The 25,693-nt window shown below is 43.1% G+C and overlaps 1 protein-coding gene across 3 annotated transcripts in view; it reads left to right on the forward strand.

The window, feature by feature from the left end:
- The window catches only part of dhx38 (DEAH (Asp-Glu-Ala-His) box polypeptide 38), a 102,706-nt gene that overhangs the window by 6,675 nt on the left and 70,338 nt on the right, over nt 1-25,693 (forward strand). For all 3 annotated transcript variants that reach the window (XM_070898218.1, XM_070898216.1, XM_070898217.1), the window contains exons 3-8: nt 11,379-11,569; nt 12,841-12,990; nt 19,044-19,221; nt 20,508-20,626; nt 21,080-21,156; nt 23,128-23,283. In XM_070898218.1, coding sequence (XP_070754319.1) covers nt 11,379-11,569; nt 12,841-12,990; nt 19,044-19,221; nt 20,508-20,626; nt 21,080-21,156; nt 23,128-23,283 — 871 coding nt within the window. The remainder of the gene's footprint in view (nt 1-11,378; nt 11,570-12,840; nt 12,991-19,043; nt 19,222-20,507; nt 20,627-21,079; nt 21,157-23,127; nt 23,284-25,693) is intronic.

Consider the following 25,693-nt stretch of genomic DNA (forward strand, 5'->3'; position numbering starts at 1 on the left):
GGGCACTTGAAATGATTGAAGGGCTGGAGGAGAGAGCAAGGGTACCTCCTTTCAGCCGCCCCCGCCACACACACACCCCCACCCCTCACTGTCAGATAGAGAGAGAGACACCTTCCCTTCACTTAAAGGTAGGACTTCTATTTTTTATTGATTGATTGCTTATTACTTTTTGTGCTTCGTTTAGTGCTTGGTGCTTTAAATGTACTGCTTTGTTGAGTGCTTTAAATGCACTTTGCTTATTTAATGTTGTTATGAAGGTGTTTATGGAAAATCCTCTAACTTTTCCCCCCCACCGTTGTGATGTTGATGTGTCCTTTGTGTTTAATGCTTCTCACCCGCCGTCTCTGGCTGTGCCTGAACTAAACTTAACTCTAGGTAATGTTTTTCAGAACTTACAAAACTGGACACTTACTCCATTCTAAGTTAGTTTGTAGTAAGTTTTCACTGCCGAAACTTGCAAAACAGGCCTGAGTGGCTGGACACACCCCCTTTGAAAAAAAAGTATGCTACCTAAAGCCAACCTAAACTAACTCACCAGAACTGGAGCAAACTAATATCCGAGAATTGCAATTTCTAACAGACTCCAAACTAAACTAGTTGCTCCAAAAAACTAGGAGCAACTCCACCCGAAACTTGGGCCCTATGTCCCCTAGTTTTAGTTTCCCCTATGAGTGGAAATATCCTCTCTGCATCCACCTTGTCGAGAGCCCTCATTATCTTATAAGTTTCAATAAGATCATTCTTCTGAACTCCAATGTGTATATACTCAACCGATCCCCATAAGTTAATCCCCTCATCTCCGGAATCAACCTAGTGAACCTTCTCTGAACAGCCTCCAATGCAAGTATTGCAAAAAAGTAATGCAAATTTCCCCATATATCTCCTCTAAACCTCCCCCCAATTACTTTAAATCTTTGCCGCCTGGTTGTTGATCCCTCTGCCAAGAGAAACAGGTCCTTCTTATCCACTCTATCCAGGCCCCTCATAATTTTATACATCTCAATCAGGTCTCCCCTTAGCCTCCTTTGTTCCAAAGAAAACAGACCCAGTATTTCCAATCTTTCCTCACAGCCAAAATTCTCCAGTCCAGGCAACATTTGTGTAAATCTCCCCTGCACCCTTTCCAGTGCAATCACATCTTTCCTGTAACGTGATAACCAGAGCTGCCCACAGTACTCCAGCTGTGGTCTAACCAGTGTTTTATACAGTTCAAGCATAACCTCCTTCCTGCTACCTTCAGGGATCTGTGGACCTGCACTCCAAGATCCCTTTGTTCCACTACACTTTTCAGTGTCGTATCATTTAATGTCTATTCCCTTATAGTTATGACAAAAACCTGTGGCTGCCACTTTTTAAAAAAACACGTCAATGATGGGAGAGTAAAACAAAGGAAGAACTTGGATTTATAAAGCTATTTTCACCAGGATGTTCCAAAGTTCTTTATATCCAATGAAGTACTTTTCAAGTGTAGTCATTGTTGTAAATATAAGGACATGCCAATTTGCACACAGCAAGGTCCCACAAACAGCAGAGAGATAAATGATCAGATAATCTGTTTTGATAGTGTTTGAGGGATAAATATTTGGCCAGGATATCTGGAGAATGCTCCTGCTCTTCTTCGAATAGTGCCATGGGATTTTTTATGCCTGCCTGAGAGGGCAGAAATCACCTTGGTTTACTATCTCATCCGTAAGATGGCACTTCCAACAGTGCAGCACTCCCTCATTACTGTACTGAAGTGTCACCCGACATTATATCCTCAAATCTCTGGAGTGGGGCTAGTAGCAATATTTTGTGTGGAATTGGAAACATTGAATCTGCACTTTCCATACATGCTTTACTTAACTTTTTTGTTCTTGTGCATCTAAAAACACTGAGTAATTTTAATCATACTTTTTTGTTTACACCATATCGTCTAATTTTTGATCTTAATGAAACAATATACAAAGCTGTCTTACAACATTCTTATTTGTATGCTCATTACATTGTGAAATGGTATAACTGACATAATTGGGCCATAATTTGTGGCCCCTATGGGTGCATACGAGGTGTGCATGCGCCTATAAGGGCCGCGCAAGTCCTGGGTTTAGGCATGCGATCTGTCAGGAATCTTCTTCACAGATTGCACGCATCCCCGGGAAAAGGGCCTCCGTGGGCGGAAAGTTGGGCTATTGCCCAGTGAATGCCTGTGAAATTCTTGCGCCTGCATTTACCAGCGCAATGCATTTAAAAGGACGGAAACATTATTTTTTTTCAATAATTTATTCATTTAAAACCTATGAAATAGGTAAGTTTATTTTTAGCCCCTTTAAAATATGTAAATTATATTTTTCAAAAAATTTGATTTTTGTTTTAAATATTTAATTAAATTCCATTAAAATTCATTTTAAATAAGTGATGTCTTAAACAAACAATTATTTGAAGTGTATGTGCATTTTTGGGATTTCCCATTCATGCTTATGAGGATTCCATACATACTGAATCCTCATAAGTATGAATGCGGATCCCCTTCTTTCATTGGTTGGGCCGGCCCACGTGATCCCAGGGGCTGCCTGTGCCCCGGAGATACGTGGGTCTCTATGCAGGCCGACAAGTAGAGGACCAGGATCGCAAGTCGGGTGGATTTGGGACCAGTAGGTAAGTTCGTAGATTTTCTGTTGGTCGGACGAAGCTACTGACCGCAAATTCAGAGCCAACGTTTGTCCAATTCTATAAAGTGCGTATATGTGAGGGTCTAAACATTTTATTTGTATCTAACTCAATCATTAAAACATTTTTTAATTGTAGTGAGGATATTAGTTAAATATTTAAACTCAGAAATATTCTTCAGTACTGGTAATATTTTTATGACATTAAGTGCATTTGGCAAGTCTCCCTAGTTTGTTGGTGACATTGTAGTAGCTTTTGTTGTATTTTGAAATGGGGACATAGTATAATTTTAAATAAATGTTGAATGAGCAATTAAAAATTGTCTCAACTTCTGTTCTTTACCAGAAGATTTTAAATTGATTCATTCAGGTGTTGACTTTGAGCCTGTTGCTAATATGCAATACTTGTAGGAGCAGGAGTAGGCCATTCAGCCCCTCGAGCTGCTCTGCCATTCAATAAGATGATGGCTGATCTTCTACCTCAACTCCACTTTCCTGCACTGTCCCCATATCCCTTGATTCCTTTAATATTCAAAAATCAGTCGATCTCTGTCTTGAATATACTCAAAGATTGAGCCTCCACAGCTCTCTGAGGTAAAGAATTCCAAAGCTTCATCACCCTCTGAGTGAAGAAGTTTCTCCTCATCCCACTCCTAAATGGCCGACCCCTTATTCTGAGACTGTGACACCTGGTTCTAGACTCCTCAGCCAGAGGAAACATCCTCCCTGCATCTACCCTGTCTAGCCCTGTAAGAATTTTGTATGTTTCAATGAGATCACCTCTCATTCTTCTAAACTCTAGAGAATATAGGCCTAATCTACTCAAACTATCCTCATAGGACAATCCTTCCCCCCCCCCGCTCCCATCCCAGGAATTAGTCTGGTGAACCTTCGTTGCACTCCCTCTATGGCAAGTATATCCTTCCTTAGGTCATCATCATCATAGGCAGTCCCTTGGAATCGAGGAGGACTTGCTTCCACTCTTAATATGAGTTCTTAGGTGGCTGAACAGTCCAATATGAGAATCACAGGTGGGGCAGATAGTCGTTGAGGGAAGGGGTAGGTGGGACTGGTTTGCCGCATGCTCTTTCCGCTGCCTGTGCTTGTTTTCTGCATGGTCTCGGAAATGAGACTCGAAGTGCTCAGTGTCCTCCCGGATGCACTTCCTCCACTTAGGGCGGTCTCTGGCCAGGGACTTCCAGGTGTCAGTGGGGATGTTGCATTTTATCAGGGAGGCATTGAGAGTATCCTTGTAACATTTCTTCTGCCCACTTTTGGCTCATTTGCCATGAAGGAATTCTGAGTAGACCGCTTGCTTTAGGAGTCTTGTGTCAGGCATGCGAACAATGTGGCCTGCCCAGCGGAGCTGATCAAGTGTGGTCAATGCTTCAATGCTGAGGATGTTGGCCTGGCCGAGGACTCTGATGTTGGTGCATCTGACCTCCCAGGGGATTGCAGGATCTTGCGGAGACAACGTTGATGGTATCTCTCCAGCGACCTGAGGTGTCTGCTGTACATGGTCCATGTCTCTGAGCCATACAGGAGGGCGGGTATTACTACAGCCTTGTAGACATCAGTTTGGTGACAGTTTTGAGGGTTTGGTCTTCAAACACTCTTTTCCTCAGGCGACCGAAGGCTGCACTGGCGCACTGGAGGCGGTGTTGAATCTCGTCAATGCCTGCTCTTGTTGATAAGAGGCTCCCGAGGTTGTCCAGGGCCGCACCGTGGATCTTGATGACTGGGGGGCAGTGCTCTGCGGCAAGGACAGGCTAGTGGAGGGCCTTTGTCTTACGGATGTTTAGCGCAAAGCCTATGCTTTTGTACGCATCAGTAAATACGTTGACTATGTCCTGGAGCTCAGCCTCTGTATGTGCGCAGACACAGGCGTCGTCCGCGTACTGTAGTTCGATGACATTGGTTGGGGTGGTCTTGTATCTGGCCTGGAGACGGCGAAGTTGAACAGGTTCCCACTGATTCTGTAGTTTAGTTCCACTCCAGCGGGGTGCTTGTAGGTAAGGAGACCAAAACTGTACACAATACTCCGGATACGGTCTCACCAGGGCCCTATATAATTGCAATAAGATGTCTTTACTCTTATACTCAAATCCTCTTGTAATAAAGGTCAACATGCCATTTGCTTTCTTAATTGCTTGCTGTACCTGCATGTTAACTTTCAGTGTTTTGTGTACAAGAACACCCAGGTACTTCTGAACATTGTGAAGTACATTGTATTGTTGCAGAATGTTATGTTGACAGAATCCTCTACTGAACTTTTGAGCTTTGTGAAGTTTTGCCACTGAAATTATACAAATATCAGCACAGCCAGATGTATAGTATTTGTAAGCAATAGTTAGTTCTGAATGGCACAGTGAATTGGAATGAGTAGGATGAGGGTCTTTCGGATGAGACGTTAAACTCAGGCCCTCGTCTGCTTTCTCAGGTGGACGGAAAAGACCCCATGACACTATTTTGAAGAAGAGCAGGGGAGGTATTGCTGGTGTCCTGGCAAATATTTATCACTCAATCAGCAGAACAACAACAGTTTATCTGGTCATTATCACATTGCTGATTGTGGGAGCTTGCTTGTGCGCAATTCGGCTGCCGCGTTTCCCACATTACAACAGTGACTACACTCCAAAAGTACTGCATTGGCTGTAAAGCGCTTTGAGACGTCTGGTGGTTGTTGTGTCCTTAGATGCTCTAGTAATGACTCCATGAGGCAATGTGTTGTACTTGAACTGTAGTGACCTTAGTCTTTTATTTGTTAACTCCAGAGTGAGGATCACACATGGTGGCTTGTCTTTTATACTAGGCCAGGCACACCTGTACAGGTAACCTACATGTCGCCCAATGCTGTGCCCTCTGGTGGCACACCTTGTGATAGTACCAACTGTAGCCATGTAGGATACATGACATCACTCTCCCCTGAGCAGTTAGTGCAAACTGCCTCTGCATTGACTGTGCTCTGGGCTTAGCTCTATATGGGCTCTATCTGGTTGACCCTTGGCAGGTCCTTTCAATCAAGGGTGAGTACAGTAGAGTGCTGGTGGTTGCTGTTTTGTGTGTGTGTTCCAGACCACTCGATTCTCCGCCCCCCCCCCCCCCCCCCCCCACCACACACATATAGATTATGCCGGAGGCTCATTGCATTCATATACATTCAAGTTCAGGAAAACAGGTTTGCATTACATTTGTGGTTCCGTTGTAAGACAAGCAAGTTAGACTGGTGAGATACCTTATCGATGCAGTGACCGGTGTGTTTAGACAGACTAGTTCCAGAGCTGCTGGATGGTATCCCTGCCGTCCGATGGCGGCATGTGCCCAGTGCTGGCAGTGGGAACCCGGTTGGCTCAAGTTGCCTGCTCTTGGGGCTGTTGCCGTGGTCCCTAGCGTCAGGCCGGTTCACAGATGCCTGTGACCTCCCTGTCCTTTTTTTGCGTCCTGGGTCACTGCTGCTCCCTGAGGAGCTGTTGTCTAGCAGTGCACAGGGAACTGCTGACTCGCTGGCCTGGGCGTTGTTTAGTTTGGGATCCTGGCTGGTCCCGGTCCCCTTTGGGGGAACTGTGGCGGGTGACCCTTTGTTTACAGGTATGGCCTTGGTGGCGATAGGGTCTGGGGTCTATGCTTTGGCACAGTCTGCTCTTTCAGGCTCGTGGCGGTTGGTGCCATTGGGTACCTGAGAGGTGGAGCCGATCAGGGGCAGGGTATCGATACCGGTGCCGTTACCCTGCTGAAGTCGCTTGCTTTGCAGCTTGTGTGTGTTGGCTGCTTGTGGCCACAGTCCATGGTGCATAACTCTGGTCCTTGTGATGCAGGCTACGGCATTGGGTAGCTCGCTGGACCTGTGTGCTCCCGATGGATGTCTGCCCGCTGCATTGGCTGCGTGCAGTTGAAATCCGACATCGCACAACTTTTCTTTACTTATGCTGGACACTCTGGGTCCGATCGCGCTCGTGCGACTTTTCCTCGCTGGTTGCATGTGCACAATTCAGATTATCAATTACACATTTTTCATGATCGTGTGACTTTTCCTCGCTGGTTGCATGTACACATTTCAGATTATCACTTACACATTTTACATGATCAATTACACATTTTGTCTCTGACTTACAGTTGCTATTACCTTGCTTGAGTGTGTGGAACTGTCCCTTTAATTGTAGTGGGTTGCAGGCCTCCATTAAGAAAGCCTTGCTTGCTTTACCCCAATCCTCTTCTCCGTTTGGTGCCACGTGTTGCTCCATCAGCGCTGCACCTCGTGGTCTGGCCGCGGCCATCTTTTTCTTCAGCGCCTCACCTTATGGTTTGGGCGCCATCTTCCCTCCATCCACGATGTCGACTGCGGTGATCCTTTTCTCCCTGGGTTCTGCCTCTGAAACTGGGATGTTGCCTCTGGATCCAATTTTCTTCTGCTGGAGTCCTACCAACTGGAGCATGGAAGGTGCATTCGGGTTGTCTCAGCTGGATCATCTCCATGCAGTCGTGCTGAGTGGTCTGTGCCTTGGGTGCTGTGCTGGTCTGCTCTCCGATGCCGGGTCCACCCTCAGGTGAGGGCTTGCTTTGCCTCTGAGCGCCGAGGACGTCGATCGCTGGAGAGATGACGTCTTCCCACTTCCAATGGATCTTCTTCATCCACCTTCTGCCAAGTAGCGTTGGTCCATCACCTGCAACAATCTACAGAGGTAACTTGTGCGCAGAGGTAACATCATAGGGCACCTTTACATTTGCGCTACCAACGACTGGGATGATTTCATCGGTGTAGGTGCACAGCTTTGCCTGAAGCGGGACCAACTTGGGTCGTTCAGCTTGATTGTCCCATAGCCTCTCAAAGACTTCTTGATTCATCACTGACTGGCTCGCCCCCTTGTTCACTTCCATGAAGACTGGAACGCCACCTATCTCGACTTCCATCTTCAGCGGGGAACACTCGGTGGTGCAGGTAAACATGCTATGTACCTCCCCGTGGGGCTGGGCTGCCTCTCTGCTTATCGATTCATAATCCGCCATCTGCAGACTCTTCATCGACACAGAGTCATATTTCTCTTACACATTGGCTGGAGGTGACCCTTTGTGTTGCAGCCTTTGAATACATGGTCTTTAAATCGGCACTGGTGAGCCCTGTGATTCCCTCCGCAATGCCAGCATGGTGCTACTCGATTTGCCCCCCTCGGTGGACTCTGAGTTAAGGGACTCATGGGCCTGTTCTCTCTTTCCTGAGAGGGTTCGCACTCTACAGTCCAGCCTCTAAAAGGCGGCACTCTGTGCACTGTACCTGCCGGGTTTGAGTCCTGAGGGTGAGTCATCTGCTTAGAACCACAGGTCGAGGTCATGAATGCCTGGCTCACAGAGATGGCCTTCTGCAGTGTGACTGTGGTATCCGCTGACAGTAGCCCATGAAGAAGGCCCTCGTGGCCAATTCCAAGGACAAAAATGTGGTTGCCGAACTCGCACGGTGCTGCCAGCCTCCTGAGGTCTGCAGCATATTTCGCAATTTCCTGGCTTTCGGGCCGTCGGTGGGTATAGAACCAGTATCTGGCTGTGAGGATACTCTCCTTGGGCTTGAGTTGCTCGTGGATCAGGGTTACGAGCTCCTTGTACGTCTTGGTCGTTGTCTTCGCTGGTGCCAGCAAGTCCCTGACGAGGCCATAGACGGTGAGCCCACAACTGGTTAGCAGGATAGCTCTGCGCTTATCAGCCAGTGTGGCCGGGTCGTCTCCTGCCAGGTCGTTTGCTGTGAAGAAATGTTCGAACCTCTCCACAAAGGCGTCCCAATCATCACCATCGGCGAACTGCTGCAACGTACTAAGGGTAGCCATTTTCGCGTGAAAGTTCGTAATCTCGTCGTCAATTGTTGTATCCTTAGATGCTCTAGTAATGACTCCACGAGGCAATGTGTTGTACTTGAACTGTAGTGACCTTAGACCTTTATTTGTTAACTCCAGCGTGAGGATCACACCTGGTGGCCTGCCCTTTATACTAGGCCAGGCACACCTGTACAGGTAACCTACAAGTCTCCCACTGCTGTGCCCTCTGGTGGCACACCTTGTGATAGTACAAACAGTAGCCATGTAGGATACATGACAGTGGTCATGAAAGGCGCGATATAAATCCAAGTCTTTCCTTCCTTTTTATAATTTCTCTCACATGGAGAGTACCAATGTCAGCTATACGTTGTAGAATGTATAGAGTCGGCACTTTTCCAGAAAGAGGAAACATTAAACCATCAGTTGCTCCAGGGTCATCCTGTACATATTCTGCCCCAATGTTTTCAAGAAAGGAAAGAACTTGTATTTACATAGAACCTTATCACGTCTTTCAGGGCATCCCAAAGCCCTTCACATTGAATGAATTACTTTGAAGTGCATTCACCATAGCAATGTAAGCTAACATTTATTTAACTGTTGAAGTTGAGAGATGAAGGAGAGATTTTTTTCATATTTTCTTATGGAAAAGTAAGATCTGATTCTAGATAATTTACTATCCAAGGGAAGTTATAATTTTCGGATAGTGCGTTGGATTATGGGTCAGGGATACTAAGACAGCATTTAGGTCACCTACCTTTAGCTGTGTTTACCTCCCATACAGGCTAATCAGGTTTAATATTTTTAAGATGCGATTTAGAAAAAAATTATTCGGGTGATCAAGTAACAGTGGTGATTTGAGTGGACACTTCTCTGTGAAAATCATGTGCTCTTGCATTCCTTTTGTTAGTCAATGGAAAGTTTTAGTCAGACGCATTACATGTTCTGATATTGCATTCTATTATATTTATCCTGATGTGTAAAATTTGAAACCTTTGACAAAACACATTTTTGTGCCCCATATCAGTGAAGTTAACAACTGTAACATTTAGAAGCAGTTTTCTTTTCAAAGTGATTTTATCAAACAAGTCTGGATTTTCAGCCACTCTTGCCATCTACTGGTTAAATCACTTAAACTTGAATAACTCAACCTGTATTAGGTATTTAAGAAAATCTCTCTGACAGTTGTGTGATTTTTATTGAAGGTTAATGTCACCGTTTTTTCAGGAAGTTATACTGTTCCAAGTTAAATTTTAAACATTAAATTTAGCATTAAACATTTTGAACATTAGGCAGGAAGCAAAGAGTAAAGGTTAATGTGTGTTTTTGTGACTGGGAGACTGTATCCAGTGGGGTTCCGCAGGGCTCAGTGCTGCGTCCCTGCTTTTTATGATATATATCAAGGACCTGGATTTGAATGTAGGGGGTATGATTAAGAAGTTTGAAGATGACACAAAAATAGACTGTATGGTTGATACTGAAGAAGAAAGCTGCGGACTGCAGGAAGATATCAATGTACTGGTCAGGTGGGCAGAACAGTGCCAAATGGAATTCAATCCGGATAAGTGTGAGGTAATGTATTTGGGGAGGTCTAACAAGGCAAGGGAATACACATTAAATGGTATGACACTTAAAAGTGTAGAGGAACAAAGGGACCTTGGAGTGCAGGTCCACAGATCTCTGAATGTAGCAGGCCAGGTAGATAAGATGGTTAAGAAGGCATATGGAATACTTGTCTTTATTAGTCGCGGCATGGAATACAAGCGCAAGGAGGTTATGCTTGAACTGTATAAAACACTGGTTAGGCCGCAGCTGGAGTACTGTGTGCAGTTCTGGTCACCACATTACAGGAAAGATGGGATTGCACTGGAAAGGGTACAGAGGAGATTTACAAGAATGCTGCCTGAACTAGAGAATTTTGGCTATGAGGAAAGATTGGAGATGCTGGGTCTGTTTTCATTGGAACAGAGGAGGCTGAAGGGAGACCCAATTGAGGTAAATAAAATTGAGAGGCCTGGATAGAGTGAATAGGAAGAACCTGTTTCCCTTGGCAGAGGGGTCAACAACCAGGGGACATAGATTTAAAGTAATTGTTGGGGGGGTTAGAGGAGATATGAGGGGAAATGTCTGCACCCAGAGGGTAGTGGGGGTCTGGAACTCACTGCCTGAAAGGATGGTAGAGGCAGAAACCCTCACCACATTTAAAAATGCTTGGCTGTGCACATAAAGTGCTGTAACCTACAGGGCTACGGACCAAGAGCTGGAAAGTGGGATTAGGCTGGAAAGCTCTTGGTCGGCCGGTGCAGACATGATGGGCCGAAATGGCCTCCTTCCGTGTTGTAAATGTCTATGATTCTATAATTAAAACAGCATAATCTTAACGGGTTTTCTTGAAACATTTAAAAGCATTCCAAGTTTTTGTTTTTGAACTACCAGAAATGGACAAATGTACAACCTGAGTATTACAGATGTTTTGAATAGTTTACAGTACTTCTGATTGACATGGTATAATAGAAATAGCTTGTTTGCTTCTTACCAGTTTTCCCAGTTTGAAATTGTGAACTTTGGTGGGTAGTTACCACTTTATTGTGAAATGCATTATACAATCTACTCTTAATTCAAAGTTGGTTATTGTTGTTGATTGAAATTGTGTTAAATATTTCTGCTGTTTGGTTTTATTCAAATGGCATAATTCAAACTACTGGATAATTAAAAAAAATTCAAACAACAAATAGCTAAACTAACAAGTAGACTGCATAAATATTTTCTATGTATGCAGCGGATTACTGTAAATTAGTTTTTGCTTGTTTGAATTTCAGAATTCTATAATTTACAATTAAATGGGTAGTATTTGAATTAACAATTTTGAACAAAAGATGTTGTTGCAATCAATTGTTGTGCGCATTGCTAAAAAGTGGCCGTTATGTTGTAGATACTATCGTACTTCTGGTGCGGAGACACCTTCGCACACAGGTGGTGTGAGCGAGGAATTTAAGGAACGGCATCGACAAAGAGAACGGGATCGTCGAGAACATGGAGTTTATGCATCATCAAAGGACAATGACAAGGAAAAGAAAAGGGATCGAAGCAGGGACCGTGATCGTGAGTCCAAGAGGGACCGTGGTAAATCTTCTGTTTTTATTGGTCTTTAAATGTAGCTACAGTGGAGCAGATTTTCTGTTATTATTTTCTCTAATATTTGTGTCCCATCTTGGGATTTCAGACTATGCTGCCACGTAGGAAATTTTATATAATATGTTATAAGTGCTACTGTTGAGCTAAACTTGGCTCTCAAGGGGTTAAACTTGCAGAGCTGGTATACTGCTTAAGGGAGTGAATAATGCCAAGAAGGTAGACACAAATTTGTAATAGTTACAAAATTGGAACGGCTTAAAAATATTGATATTTATTTATAATAGGAATATATGATGCATTGTTTTATTACTGTTTGTGGAGAGATTTCACTTCAAAGAAAACAAATCAAAATTCCATAATAGCTTGTTACTTGAAAATAGCATTTTTCCAAGTGAAGAAAAATTCAATTAAAATTTTCCCTAGGCTATCTGCTATCTATTTGCTAATCTAGTTCACTGAGAACTTTATTAATCTGAAATAATGCTGTTATGTCAATAAAAATTATAGAGCAACAGATCAAAAATCTACTTTTGAAATCAAATCTTAGAAAATGTTAATGGGCCAGATTTTGCTCACAGCAGCGAACACTTGCCCATAGACTTTCTGTGGGGTTTGTGCACTGGAACTTGCTGTAAATTAGTGCCCTCTATACAGCATCTGGGCCTGTAGGAACAGGGCAAGTAACACTGTATTTCCTTAACCAAGCAGATTGAAGAATCAATAATGAGCAGCGCAGAGTCTGAACCAGGAAGTGTCAGTTAGAATTTTGAATTTAATGTCAAATCAGGAACAGAAAGCGAAATAGAGGGAAAGAAGATTTAATTAAGAGAGAGAGATGAGATAGAAAGCAAAAGTTTAAAAAAAAAACTTTATTTACATTTTTTTATTATTAAGTAAATTAAGTACAGTAACTTCACAGCTATCAGTCTATTCGAATGGAGATACAGATGGCGAGATGCTATTTTCCAGAAGCATCTCGTCAGCAATTTCTGGACTTCCACGTTTAACTGCGCATATGCAGTTGGCAGAAGTTGCTGTTCGATTTCCATGTAAATACTCTTTCGCACCTTTACTACCTTGTTATCTCTGCATAAAAGGAGAAATACACAAAAATACAGAATCTTCAGTGCTTCCTGAATAAAGTAGAAATTAATTAATGTATCCTGGCATAAGAATTCTACTGTAGCTTAGTTGGATAGCTGGATATTGTAAATTAACTCCTTTCTTACAGTGTAGATAATTTACTTTGTTCTTTATAGATGATCGAGAGTGGAGTAGGTCCAGTTCCTCCAGGAGCAAGGACAAAGACAGGTCAGAGCGAAGTGAGAGAGGGTACAGAGATAATTGCTCAGATCGAAGCAGAAGCAACAGAAAAGATGAACCAGATACGCCCAGGCATAGATTAAAAGGTGAGCATAAATAGAAACATAGAAATCTACAGCGCAGAAGGGGGCCATTTTGGCCCATCGTGTTTGCGCCGGCTGACAAAGAACCACATGGCCCTCAGTCAGCAGCTCTGAAGGTTACTTATAAACCTATGAACAATGCACAATGGCAGAAAGGTAAAGAGCATCCGGCCCAACCAGTCCACCCCACACAACTGCAACACCCTCTGCACCGCAACATTCTACACTCCACTCCAACCGGAGCCATGTGATCTCCTGGGAGATGGCGGGATGCTATTTTCCAGAAGCTTTCGGAGGAACGTCACATCTCATCAGCAATTTCTGTGCTGACTGTCTCTAATTAATTCTTGCCTTCCTAAATGTAGATTTATCCTGTCTTTCAGGATTTTTTCCAATAATTTTCCCACCGCTGAGGTTAGGCTGACAGGCCTGTAATTACTCGGCCTATCCCTTTTTCCCTTCTTAAACAAGGGTACCACATTAGCAGTCCTCCAGTCCTCTGACACCATGCCCAAATCCAAAGAGGACTGGAAAATGATGGTCAAGGCCTCTACTATTTCTTCTTTTACTTCACTCAACAGCCTGGGATGCATTTCATCCGGACCTGGGGACTTAGCTACTTTCAAAGCTGCTAAACCCCTTAATATCTCCTTTCTCACTGTTTATTTCATGTAGTATTACACACTCCTCCTCGATAGCAGAATCTGCATTGCCCCTTTCCTTTGTGAAAACAGATACAAAGTATTCATTAAGAACCATACCAACATCTTCCGCCTCCACACAAAGATTACCCTCGTGGTCTCTAATAGGTCCTACCCTTTCTTTCGTTGTCCCCTTGCTCTTAATATATTTATAGCACAACTTTGGGTTTTCCTTAATTTTACTTGCCAAGAATTTTTCATGCTCTCTCTTAGCATTCCTAATATCCTTTTTAATTTTACCTTAGAACTTTCTATATTCCTCCAAAGATTCTACAGTATTTAGTCATCGCTATATGACATAAGCTTCCTTTTTCTTTTTCTTTATCCTCCCCTGTAAGTACTCTAGAATTGTTATTCCCACTCTTTTTCTTTAAGGATACGTGTTTGGCCTCAGCCCTCCGGATCTCCTCCTTGAATGCCTCCCACTGTTTTACCTACAAGTAGCTGTTTCCAGTCCACTGTGGCTAAATCACTCCTCAACTTAGCAAAGTTAGCTTTTCTCCAATTTGGGACTTTTATTCCTGGTCTATCCTTGTCCTTATCCATAACTAACTTGAATCTGACTGAATTATGGTCACTGGCACCCAAGTGCTCTCCCATGAATAGCCCTTCCACCTGCCCAGCTTCATTCCCCAAAACTAAATCCAAAACCGCTCCCTCTCGTGTTGGGCTTGTTACATACTGACTAAAAAGGTTCTCTTGAATGCATTTTAAGAATTCCGCACCCTCTATATCCTTCACACTATATTTGTCCCAATCAATATTAGGATAGTTTAAATCCCCTCCTATTACTGCCCTATGGTTTTTGGACTGCGCAGAAATTTGCCTACATATTTGCTCCTCTATCTCCCTCCCACTGTTTGGGGATCTATAATAAACGCCCAGCAGTGTGATCGTCCCTTTTTTATTTTTCAATTCAACCCATATGGCCTCATTTGATGATCCCTCTAACATATCATCCCTCCTCACCGCTGTAATAGTTTCTTTAATTAATATCGCGACCCCCTTTTTTTTTTTTAACCCCCCTCTCTGTCTTGTTTAAAAATCCTGCAACCAGGAATATTGATCTACCAAACCTGACCCTCTTTCAGCCATGTCTCTGTAATGGCTATAATGTCATACTCCCAAGTGTCTACCTGTGCTCTTAGCTCATCCATCTTATTCGCTATACTCCTTGCATTAAAGTATATGCCATTTAGCACAGGAAGACCTCCTTGATTACTACTTATTAACCCTTCTCACAGATTCACTTTCTAAATTCTTGCTATCCAATCTCAGCTTTACTTCCCTATTGAATTTGTTCTCAGGTTCCTTTTGCCCTGCCAAGCTAGTTTAAACTCTTCCCCAACAGCACTAGCAAAACTCCCCGCAAGGATATTGATCCCAATGCTGTTGAGGTGCAACCCGTCCGGTTTGTACAGGTCCCATCTCCCCCAGAAGTGGTCCCAATGCCTCAGGAATTTAAAGCCCTCCCTCCTACACCAACTCTCCAGCCACGCATTCATCCTCTCTATCCTTCTATTCTTACACTTATTTGCACGTGGCACCGGTAGTAACCCGGAGATTACTACCTTTGAGGTCCTACTCTTTAATTTTTCTCCTAGCTCCCTAAATTCTGCCTGCAGGACCTCATCCCTCTTTCTACCTATGTCGTTGGTCCCGATATGGACTATGACCTCTTAACTGTTTACCCTCTCTCCCCCGCCCCCCCCCCTCCCCTCCCCCAGAATGCCCTGCGTCTGTTCTGTGACATCCTTGACCCTGGCACCAGGGAGGCACCATACCATCCTGGAGTCAGGTCTACGGCCGCAGAAACGCCTCTCTGTTCCCCTAACTATTGAATCCCCTACCGCTACGGCTCTCTTATTCTTCATCCCTCCCCCCTGTGCAGCTGAGCCACCCGTGATGCCTTGGACTTGGCTCTGGCTGCACTCCCCAGAGGCACCATCGCCCTCACTGTTGCTCAGAAGAGAATATCGGTTGGAAAGCGAGATGGACTCACTTGGGGGACTTCTGCACTACCTGCCTAGCGTTCTTACTCTGTCAGGTGGTCACCCACTTCCCTTCTACCTGCATGCTTTTAAGCTGCGGAGTGACCACCTCCTGAAACGTGCTATCCACGTAGCTCTCAGCCTCGCGGATACACCGTATTGACTCCAGCCGCCGCTCAAGCTCCGAAATGCGGAGCTCGAGTAGTTGAAGCTGGAGACACCATCTGCGCACATGGTTGCCTAGGCCGTGCGAAGCATCCAGGGCTTCCCACATGCTGCAGGACTTGCACTCCACAGGACTGAGCTGTCCTGCCATCCCTCTAATTAGACTTATCTAATTAAAATCTAATTAAAAAGAAAAAGAGAGAGACATACTTACCAATCAAACAACCAAGCACTTACCTGCCCGGACGAGGGCTGTGAGTTCCTCGCCAGAAGTGAACTCCTCGCCTACCTCCAGCCCTCCTGCTCCTCGGAATCCTGGCCTCTCGGACTCACCGAACTCTCTGGCCTCGGACTCACTGAGGTCGGGGCCACTCGGACTCAGAGGTCGGGGCCTCTCGGACTCACTGAGGTCGGGGCCTCTCGTGGTGATATGGTGACCAGAACTGTACGCAGTACTCCTAAGTGTGGTCTAACCAAGGTTCGATATAGGTTTAGCATAACTTCCCTACTTTTCAATTCTATCCCTCTAGAAATAAACCCTAGTGCTTGGTTTGCTATTTTATGGCCTTATTAACCTGCATCGCTACTTGTTGTAGAAACATAGAAACATAGAAAATAGGTGCAGGAGTAGGCCATTCGGCCCTTCTAGCCTGCACCGCCATTCAATGAGTTCATGGCTGAACATGCAACTTCAGTACCCCATTCCTGCTTTCTCACCATACCCTTTGATCCCCTTAGTAGTAAGGACTTCATCTAACTCCTTTTTGAATATATTTAGTGAATTGGCCTCAACAACTTTCTGTGGTAGAGAATTCCACAGGTTCACCACTCTCTGGGTGAAGAAATTCCTCCTCATCTCGGTCCTAAATGGCTTCCCCCTTATCCTTAGACTGTGTCCCCTGGTTCTGGACTTCCCCAACATTGGGAACATTCTTCCTGCATCTAACCTGTCTAACCCCGTCAGAATTTTAAACGTTTCTATGAGGTCCCCTCTCATTGTTCTGAACTCCAGTGAATACAAGCCCAGTTGATCCAGTCTTTCTTGATAGGTCAGTCCCGCCATCCTGGGAATCAGTCTGGTGAACCTTCGCTGCACTCCCTCAATAGCAAGAATGTCCTTCCTCAGGTTAGGAGACCAAAGCTGTACACAATACTCCAGGTGTGGCCTCACCAAGGCCCTGTACAACTGTAGCAACGCCTCCCTGCCCCTGTACTCAAATCCCCTCGCTATGAAGGCCAACATGCCATTTGCTTTCTTAACCGCCTGCTGTACCTGCATGCCAACCTTCAATGACTGATGTACCATGACACCCAGGTCTCTTTGCACCTCCCCTTTTCCTAATCTGTCACCATTCACATAATAGTCTGTCTCTCTGTTTTTACCACCAAAGTGGATAACCTCACATTTATTCACATTATACTTCATCTGCCATGCATTTGCCCACTCACTTAACCTATCCAAGTCGCTCTGCAGCCTCATAGCATCCTCCTCGCAGCTCACACTGCCACCCAACTTAGTGTCATCCGCAAATTTGGAGATACTACATTTAATCCCCTCGTCTAAATCATTAATGTACAGTGTAAACAGCTGGGGCCCCAGCACAGAACCTTGCGGTACCCCACTAGTCACTGCCTGCCATTCTGAAAAGTCCCCATTTACTCCTACTCTTTGCTTCCTGTCTGACAACCAGTTCTCAATCCATGTCAGCACACTACCCCCAATCCCATGTGCTTTAACTTTGCACATTAATCTCTTGTGTGGGACATTGTCGAAAGCCTTCTGAAAGTCCAAATATACCACATCAACTGGTTCTCCCTTGTCCACTCTACTGGAAACATCCTCAAAAAATTCCAGAAGATTTGTCAAGCATGATTTCCCTTTCACAAATCCATGCTGACTTGGACCTATCATATCACCTCTTTCCAAATGCGCTGCTATGACATCCTTAATAATTGATTCCATCATTTTACCCACTACCGATGTCAGGCTGACCGGTCTATAATTCCCTGTTATCTCTCTCCCTCCTTTTTTAAAAAGTGGGGTTACATTGGCTACCCTCCACTCCATTGGAACTGATCCAGAGTCAATGGAATGTTGGAATGTGATTTGTATATATGTACTGCCTGATCCTTTTTGCTCCTCTATCCCATTTAGATTATTTTCCAAGTAATATGTGACCTCCTTATTTTTCATACCAACATGTAATACCTCACATTTATCTGTGTTGAAATTCATTTGCCAATTATATGCCCATTCTGCAAGTTTTGTTGCAGACCTCCCCAGTATTGATTACCCCCCACCCCAATTTCATGTCATCCACAAATTTAGTCTAAGTTGCTCATATAAATTGTGAACAACAGTGGTCCCAGCACTGATCCTTGTGGGAGCTCACTTTCCACCTTCTGTCACTGTGAATAGCTACCCTTTATCCCTATTCTCTACTTTTTATCTTGCAGCCAGCGTGTGCTATCCATTCTGCTACTTGTCCCCTGATTCTGCATGCTCTGTTATGTGGCACCTTATCGAAGGCCTTTTGGAAATTTAGATAAATTGTATCTACTGCATTACCCTCGACTACTCTCTGTTACCTCTTCAAATAATTTAATAAGGTTGATCAAGCAAGACTTTCCCTTTTGAAATCAATTATATTTTTGGTCTCCAGATGTTTTTCTATTTTATCCTTTAGTTGGGATTCCATTATTTTTGTCTACTACCGATGTTGAGATCACTGGTCTATAGTTCCCTGGACATGTTCTATCTCCTCCTTAAATATATGTAAAATGTTATGGCACTACATCTTTTTCGAATGAATAATGCAATATGTGTAATAGTGCCTCTGCAATCTCTTCTCTAGATTATTTTAAGATACGCTGATGCAATCTGTCCGGACCAGCGGTTTTATCCTCTTTTGAGTTTGGTTAGTTTATTTTAAAAAAGAGGAGGAGGTGAAAATGATAGAGCATTTTCACATGGAGCACACTTGCACATTTACTAGCAGCATAGGCCGAAGAACAAATCCTTTGTCCCCGGCCCTTTCATATCGAAATGTGTGCAGCTTAGGAGGCCTTGTTTTTGGGTGGGGGGGGGGGGGTGGTGTGAGGGTGGGGGATGAAGTAATGGCATAGGATAATGGGAATTGAAAGAATGGGGCCTAATTTTAATTTTTTGTATCACTGTTGAAATCACCTTGTTTTATAGATGCTCTTACTCCTTCTCGATCTAGCTGGGATGATGATGACAGTGGGATTGGAAGTCAGTATTCTCATCGATCTCAGTGGGAGTCTCCATCTCCTACTCCCTCACAAAGGGATTCAGATAAGAGTGAAAGAAGTTATCGCTCTTCAGGTCGTGAAACTGAGAGACGTGATAAAGAAAGGTAAGTGAAAAATAAATGTGGAACGGAAAGTACGAGTTCTGTAGAATATTATAATTATGGCATCTTTTCCAACTAGGAGAGACCTTTGGGTTTTAAAAAAAAACTATTTTTAAGGGTTGTAGTTTTGACAAAGCATCCGGCGCATCCAGTGACCAAGGTAATGATTATCGACTAAAGCTATCCACTTGGGTCAGAAGATAACTTATCAAGAGCCAGCAATTTAAAAATCTTGATAGTTAAATTAATCAACTCAGACACTTCCTCATGATGGCTCAATTAGTAGTTGAGGCACATAGAGCAGGTGGGTTCCAGGTTCATGCTCCAAACTGTGCTGAATTAGCCGATCTCGGGTGGGGTATAGGTAGGGATTCTACAGCTGGCTTCATGCCTCTATAATGTTGTTTGTTCCCCACTGTTGAAGAACTTGTCAAGGTAGACTCATGAATAGTGACCACTTGAGTGAGGTACTGGAGAGTGAATATGGAACCTTAAAGAGGGGGAAGGTGAGAAAGAAAAAATATAAAGCAAGCTGAGTTTCTCTGATTTAAGTAGTTCAATGTTAGTTGATTTGTTTTGAACATTGCAGCTTATTCTCAATATAATATTTCCAAACAATTTTTATTTTGTTTTATTCAAATTAGGTTCAACTATTTCACACAGGTTTTTTTTCTGCCATTTGGTAAACCTACAAAATAGATAATATAGTCTAAGCAGTACCCACATGTACTGTGGAACTTCAGGAAGCATCATGTGTGACTATTTATTTGTTAATCCTGTAGTTATTCTCCTACATATTGATGTATTGACATTGTTCTAAATGCGGATATGACAAGGCACTCAATGAAAAGCTTCACAATTTATTGTAGTCTACTCAACCCTGAGACATAGGCCCAGACTTTAACTCCAGGTGGATTCCCCGCTCAGGCCTGAGTTAAAATTACAGTTAGGTCTCAGTGATGTCATCGGGCCGTAACATGCGTATTTAAAGAAGGACCCTGTTGGCTCAGGGCGCTTGTCCTTGCTGGCTGCTCAGGAGAGCAGATTAAAATTGCAGTTGTTACAATCACGGCAACTTTCGGATAGGTAAGAGCCAGGGTGATTTTAACTACCCACCTGCAAGGTTTTTACTGAGCGAGTAGGGTTAAAGTCATCCCCTAGAAACTGGTGTAGATCACATTTCCCTGTGACAATTAAGTGCTTTATGCCTAAAAGATAATTGTTTTGTTGATTGTTCTGAGCTTTCCTCATCTTCCCTGGTTTTTCAAGTTGGAATTTGCTTTGATCAGGTCTAGAAGGAACCATTATGAAGAGGATACACCCCTGCCAACACCATCGTACAAATACAATGAGTGGGCTGATGACAGAAGGCATTTGGGGGCGACACCTCGACTTTCCAAAGGCAAAGGTAAATGTTTTGTGGGGGATTTTTCTTGCTACTGAAATAGAGTTAAAAAAATTTAAATTTAAGTTACTTTCAAAAATGCAAATTTGTTGTAACTCAGTCTCCAGTAATCAGTGACTTTACCTTTACAACATAGAGACTCGCATTTGGCCATTCATCCTAGAGGTTGGATTTTCCCCCATTCATAGAGAATGGATGGAAAAATATAGCCCAATATACCGTTAATTTAGAAACGCGGCAAATCAGTAATCTGAAAGGTTTGAGTATCAAAATAATACGAAGTTTTGTGTAAAGTGTGTACAGAAAATGCATTTGCGTTTTTAGATAATTCAGTGTGATATGTTCTTTAAAGCAAATGTCTCAAATCCTAAGTGTAGCTATAACACAATTTTAATATTGTAACAATGATCATTTTGCTGTCTTAGACTAAAATGTAACCATCTCCAACCTATTCAGGTAGGAGAGAGGAAGGTAAAGATGGCATTTATTTTGAGAATGAAGATGAACAACAGCAGTGGGAAGAAGATCAAAGGGTAAGGCGCTTCCTCGATTTTAAAGTAACGTTGGAAAAATAATATAACATTTCTATTTATCTTTTCAAAACTGTTAGAAAGTTTGCATCATGCTTTAAACTGCCAGCATTTGAATTTCCAATTTTGTTTGGTGTATAATAGAAAAGATATATAAACATGCCATAAATTGTTTTTCAACAGGAAGAAAGGAACCTTCTATAGAACATTATCACATCTCTGAAATATCACAAAGCACTTCATAAAATAATTTACATTATGCAATTGTTGTATTGTAAATTGAAGAAAGAAATAACTTGCATTTATATAACACCTTTCACATCCTCAGGATGTCCTAAAACGCTTCATTGCCTTTGAAGTATCATCACTGTTATAATGTAGGCAAACATTTTATATAAAATTTAAAATCACTTTTTTAATGTTTAAAAACCCTGCCCACTAAGGTAAGTTTATTTTAAACCATAATTGCAAAACTTTAAAAAAAAAATCGGAAAAATATATATTTTTTGTAACACATTTATTAACTTTAGTTTAAATATGTGGGGTGTTTTATTTTTTAATTTATGTTTAGGTGTTTGGGGGGTGGGGGGGGGTTCTCATTCATAATGAGAACTCCTACTCACGGAGTTCCCATTATTATGAATGAGAAAATAATTTACCTTGATTGGATATCTAGGCCCACGTGACTCCAGCTTCCAGTTCTATGTCCGTTCAGACGTGCATGTGCTCTGATGCGCATGCCTCTTAGGCCTAAAACTGCAATCGCTGGTGGGCGCCCCAGCTAAAGGTAAGTGCGCATCTTTTCTCTTGTTTTCACGCGAACGCCCACGGGAAGCCTCCGACCGGGATTTCAGGGTCATTGAATTGAGTCAGCAGTTTGGGGCCAATTAACAAAGGGACAATCAGACCGATTAGTCAGATGAGATCCTTTGAAAATTTCCCTGCAGAATCTGGGGTAAAATGGATATTTTTCAGAGAGAGATAGCAACCTAATACCTTACCTATGGAGCCACCTTCTGTCTCTACACTTCACAACTGTCCAACAAGACAACCGGCAGAGCAATTACCAATGATTTGAATAATAATTAGGATGTGCCCTAGTCATCATCATCATCATCATAGGCAGTCCCTTGAAGCGAGGATGACTTGCTTCCACACCCAAAAGGGATGGGTTCATAGGTGTTTCAATGAAGGACCTAATATTCCAGATCCCGAACTACATATTGAAGGGTGGAAGATGCCTGTGCTTGGATTTTTTTAACGTGTGGTGGTCGTTGCACACCAGCCACCACACGGGCTTGACAGAGCTAGGTCTTGGTCCAGTGGCAAGGATTACCCAAGACTAACTGGAGACCAGCTCTGTTGCACAGACCGAGCGCGCACACATATCGCAGTGTGGGCTGGCCCGTGCTAGTAGGACACCAGAATAAAGACTTTACAGCTTTGCAATTAAAATATTAGCATATTAAGGATGCTTTGTCCTTCAAAGGGTTTTCTCTTGCCATCAGTTAGCATTAAAGTAAGAAACATGGTAACAAAAAAAGAGTTCATGTGCAGAATATTCCAATTTTAGCCAGCACCTGCTTACTATATCTTGGCATGAGTTTGGTGCTGGGAGGCTGTGATAGGGCCAGAATACAAAGTTACTTTAACATTATGTACTTTAAGTACGCTTTTAATTTCTGGTGTGTGGTGAGCTGATGAATATTACCGCATAGGCATCATGTTCCATTTGTGATTCTGCACATTTAGTTTTGATGGAGGTCCAAATATGTTTCTAAGGGCCATTATATTTGTATAATAAATGTCCAGATTTATGGCATTGCAATCTAAATTAAAGTTAGAACCTTTTTCAGAATACTTGGGCTGCTTTGCAATAGATAAAACTGAAAATGATGTGCTACCTCGCTCTGAAAAACGACCATAACTTTGTTTATTTTTACTTGTTTTGTTGTGCATCTCTCATTCTTGTAGCAAGCCGATAGAGACTGGTACATGATGGATGAAGGACACGATGACTTCCACAATCCTCTGGCATACACCTCAGAGGAATATGTGAAGAAACGGGAGCAACTGTTGCAGAAACAGACACAGAAGAGGATTTCTGCACAGAAGAGGCAAATTAATGAGGTATGTGTGATATATTTTTAATTTTTCTTCCTTTCCCCATTGAATTTGAAGAAGGCATCCCAAGAAAAAAAATTAGTCTATAGGTTAAATAAGTATATTGGAGAGCAATTCCAAGATATGCAATTTTAAGACTGCCGAATATGGTTAAGCATAAAGGCCCCAAGTTTCCACACGCGGCAAAACAGGCGCCCCTCCAAGCTGGGCACCCGTTTTTCGCGCCGAAAACGGCGCCGGAAAAAAAACGCGGTATTCTCGAGCGCCTTGCAGCTCGATGTCTGCTTGGCGCAGCGCACAGGGGGCGGAGCCTACCACTTGTGCCGATTTTGTAAGTAGGAGGGGGCGGGTACAATTTAAATGAGTTTTTTTGGTGCCGGCAACCCTGCGCGTGCGTGTTGGAGCGTTCGCGCACGCGCAGTCTGAAATAAACATTGGCACTCGGCCATTTTAAAAAGTGCTGCAGAAAAAGTGAAAATTTGTTTATTGAACCCTTGCAAAGGCTTGTATTTTAATTTTCTTGATATTTCTGTGTGTGAGGGAGTGCATTCTGTAATTAAAGATAGACTGTGATAAATGGGACACATGCACTTGTTTGAGACTCTTCAAATTTTTTGTAGCTGTTCAATTTTTAACATTTTTTAATAAAACCACATTGCCCTTCCATGATCAGCACTGAGGCTTCTTGCAGCTTTCTCCCCCTGCCGTCCATCGGGCCCGACGGCAAACGGCTGCCTGAAGTACTCAGGCTTCTTGCAGCTTTCTCCCTCCCCCTGCCGTCGGTCAGTCCCGACGGCAAACCGCTGCCTGAAAGGCCTGCCTGAAGCACTTTCACACAGGTAGAAACATGGTTTATTTAATCTTTTCTTTGCTTATAAATTTTTATTCAGGTTGGATTTATTTGTATAATATTTGTCTAAGTATAACTAAGGATTTATTGTAGAATTTAATGACTTTCCTTCCCCCCCCCTCCCCCCCCCACCTCGTTCCCGACGCCTAATTTGTAACCTGCGCCTGATTTTTTAATGTGTAGACAAGGTTTTTTCAAGCCTACAAAAATCTTCACTTGCTCCATTCTAAGTTAGTTTGGAGTACGTTTTCAATGAGGAAACTTTCAAATCAGGCGTCAGTGGCCGGACACGCCCCCTTTTGAAAAAAAATTCTGTTCAAAAGTGAAACTGTTCTACCTGACTAGAACTGCAGAAAACTTAAATGTGGAGAATTGCGATTTCTAAGATACTCCGTTCTCCACCAGTTGCTCCTAAAAATCAGGAGCAAATCATGTGGAAACTTGGGGCCAAACTAACTAAAAGCTCATATATCTAAAATGAAATTTGAAGGGTCCCTCTAATATTACTTTCTGCTGCTTTCTTGTTGGATCTCGGGGTTAATTTATTGTTGAACTTGTGTTTGTCAGTAAACTATTGGTAATCATCAAATGATAGCTTTAAAATAAGTGTTCAGCCTGGTACTGGACATTTTCTCAAAGATAGAGAGCAGTAGCTCTTTTTAGTCTCTGGACTCCGCCTCAAAAAAATAAAATTAACAACTCTGTATTCTTGCTTTGAGTGGGGACTCTGTAGTATAAGGGAACAATATAATTCGAGCATGGCTCTCTGGATGCATCTTTTTGGTCCCTGTGTCTGTTGTGCCCAAGTTTATTTTTAAAATAAATCGGAGCACTGTCTGGCTGAGATCTTCGTTTCATAGTTTAGACCCAGAATCAACTTGCAGGCTTCATAATGATTAGTTCAAGAGCACCTTTGATAAATGACTGGGAGTAGACTTAACTGATTACAGTTATGTTTTGAGAAATGAAACTTTATGTTGGAGATCGAGGCTGCATTTTGCTCTGTCTGAAATCAGACAGTATTGTGATGGAGGGAAAGTGGAGTAAGAAGGTCTTAAATGACAGCAGGGGACAGGATTAGGAAACCGGCCAATTTTGCTTTGATTGCTGCTGCAATACTGCAATATCCAGGGGAGAACTCTACAGGTTTAAAAAAAATTCATTCTTGGGAAATGGGCGAAGCTAGCATGCTTAGCATTTATTGCCCAACCCAAGTTGCATTTAAGAAGAGGGTGATGGCTGCCTTCTTAAACCGCTGCAGTCTGTGTGATGAAGGTACTCTCACAGTGCTGTTAGGGAGGGAGTTCCAGGATTTTGATCCAGCGACGATGAAGGAACAGCGATTATATTTCCAAGTCAGGATGGTGTGTAACTTGGAGGTGATGGTGCTCCCATGCGCCTGCTGCCCATGTCCTTCTAGGTGGTAGAGGTCGTGGGTTTGGGAGGTGCTGCCGAAGAAGCTGTGGCAAGATGCTGCAGTGTATCTTATAGATGGTGCACACCATATCATTTGTTTAAAATGAATATAGTCTAGCCCTTTCACACATTTACAAATTGAGCACAGGA

Source organism: Pristiophorus japonicus, chromosome 13 (genome assembly GCF_044704955.1).
Source record: "Pristiophorus japonicus isolate sPriJap1 chromosome 13, sPriJap1.hap1, whole genome shotgun sequence".
NCBI lineage: Eukaryota > Metazoa > Chordata > Chondrichthyes > Pristiophoridae > Pristiophorus > Pristiophorus japonicus.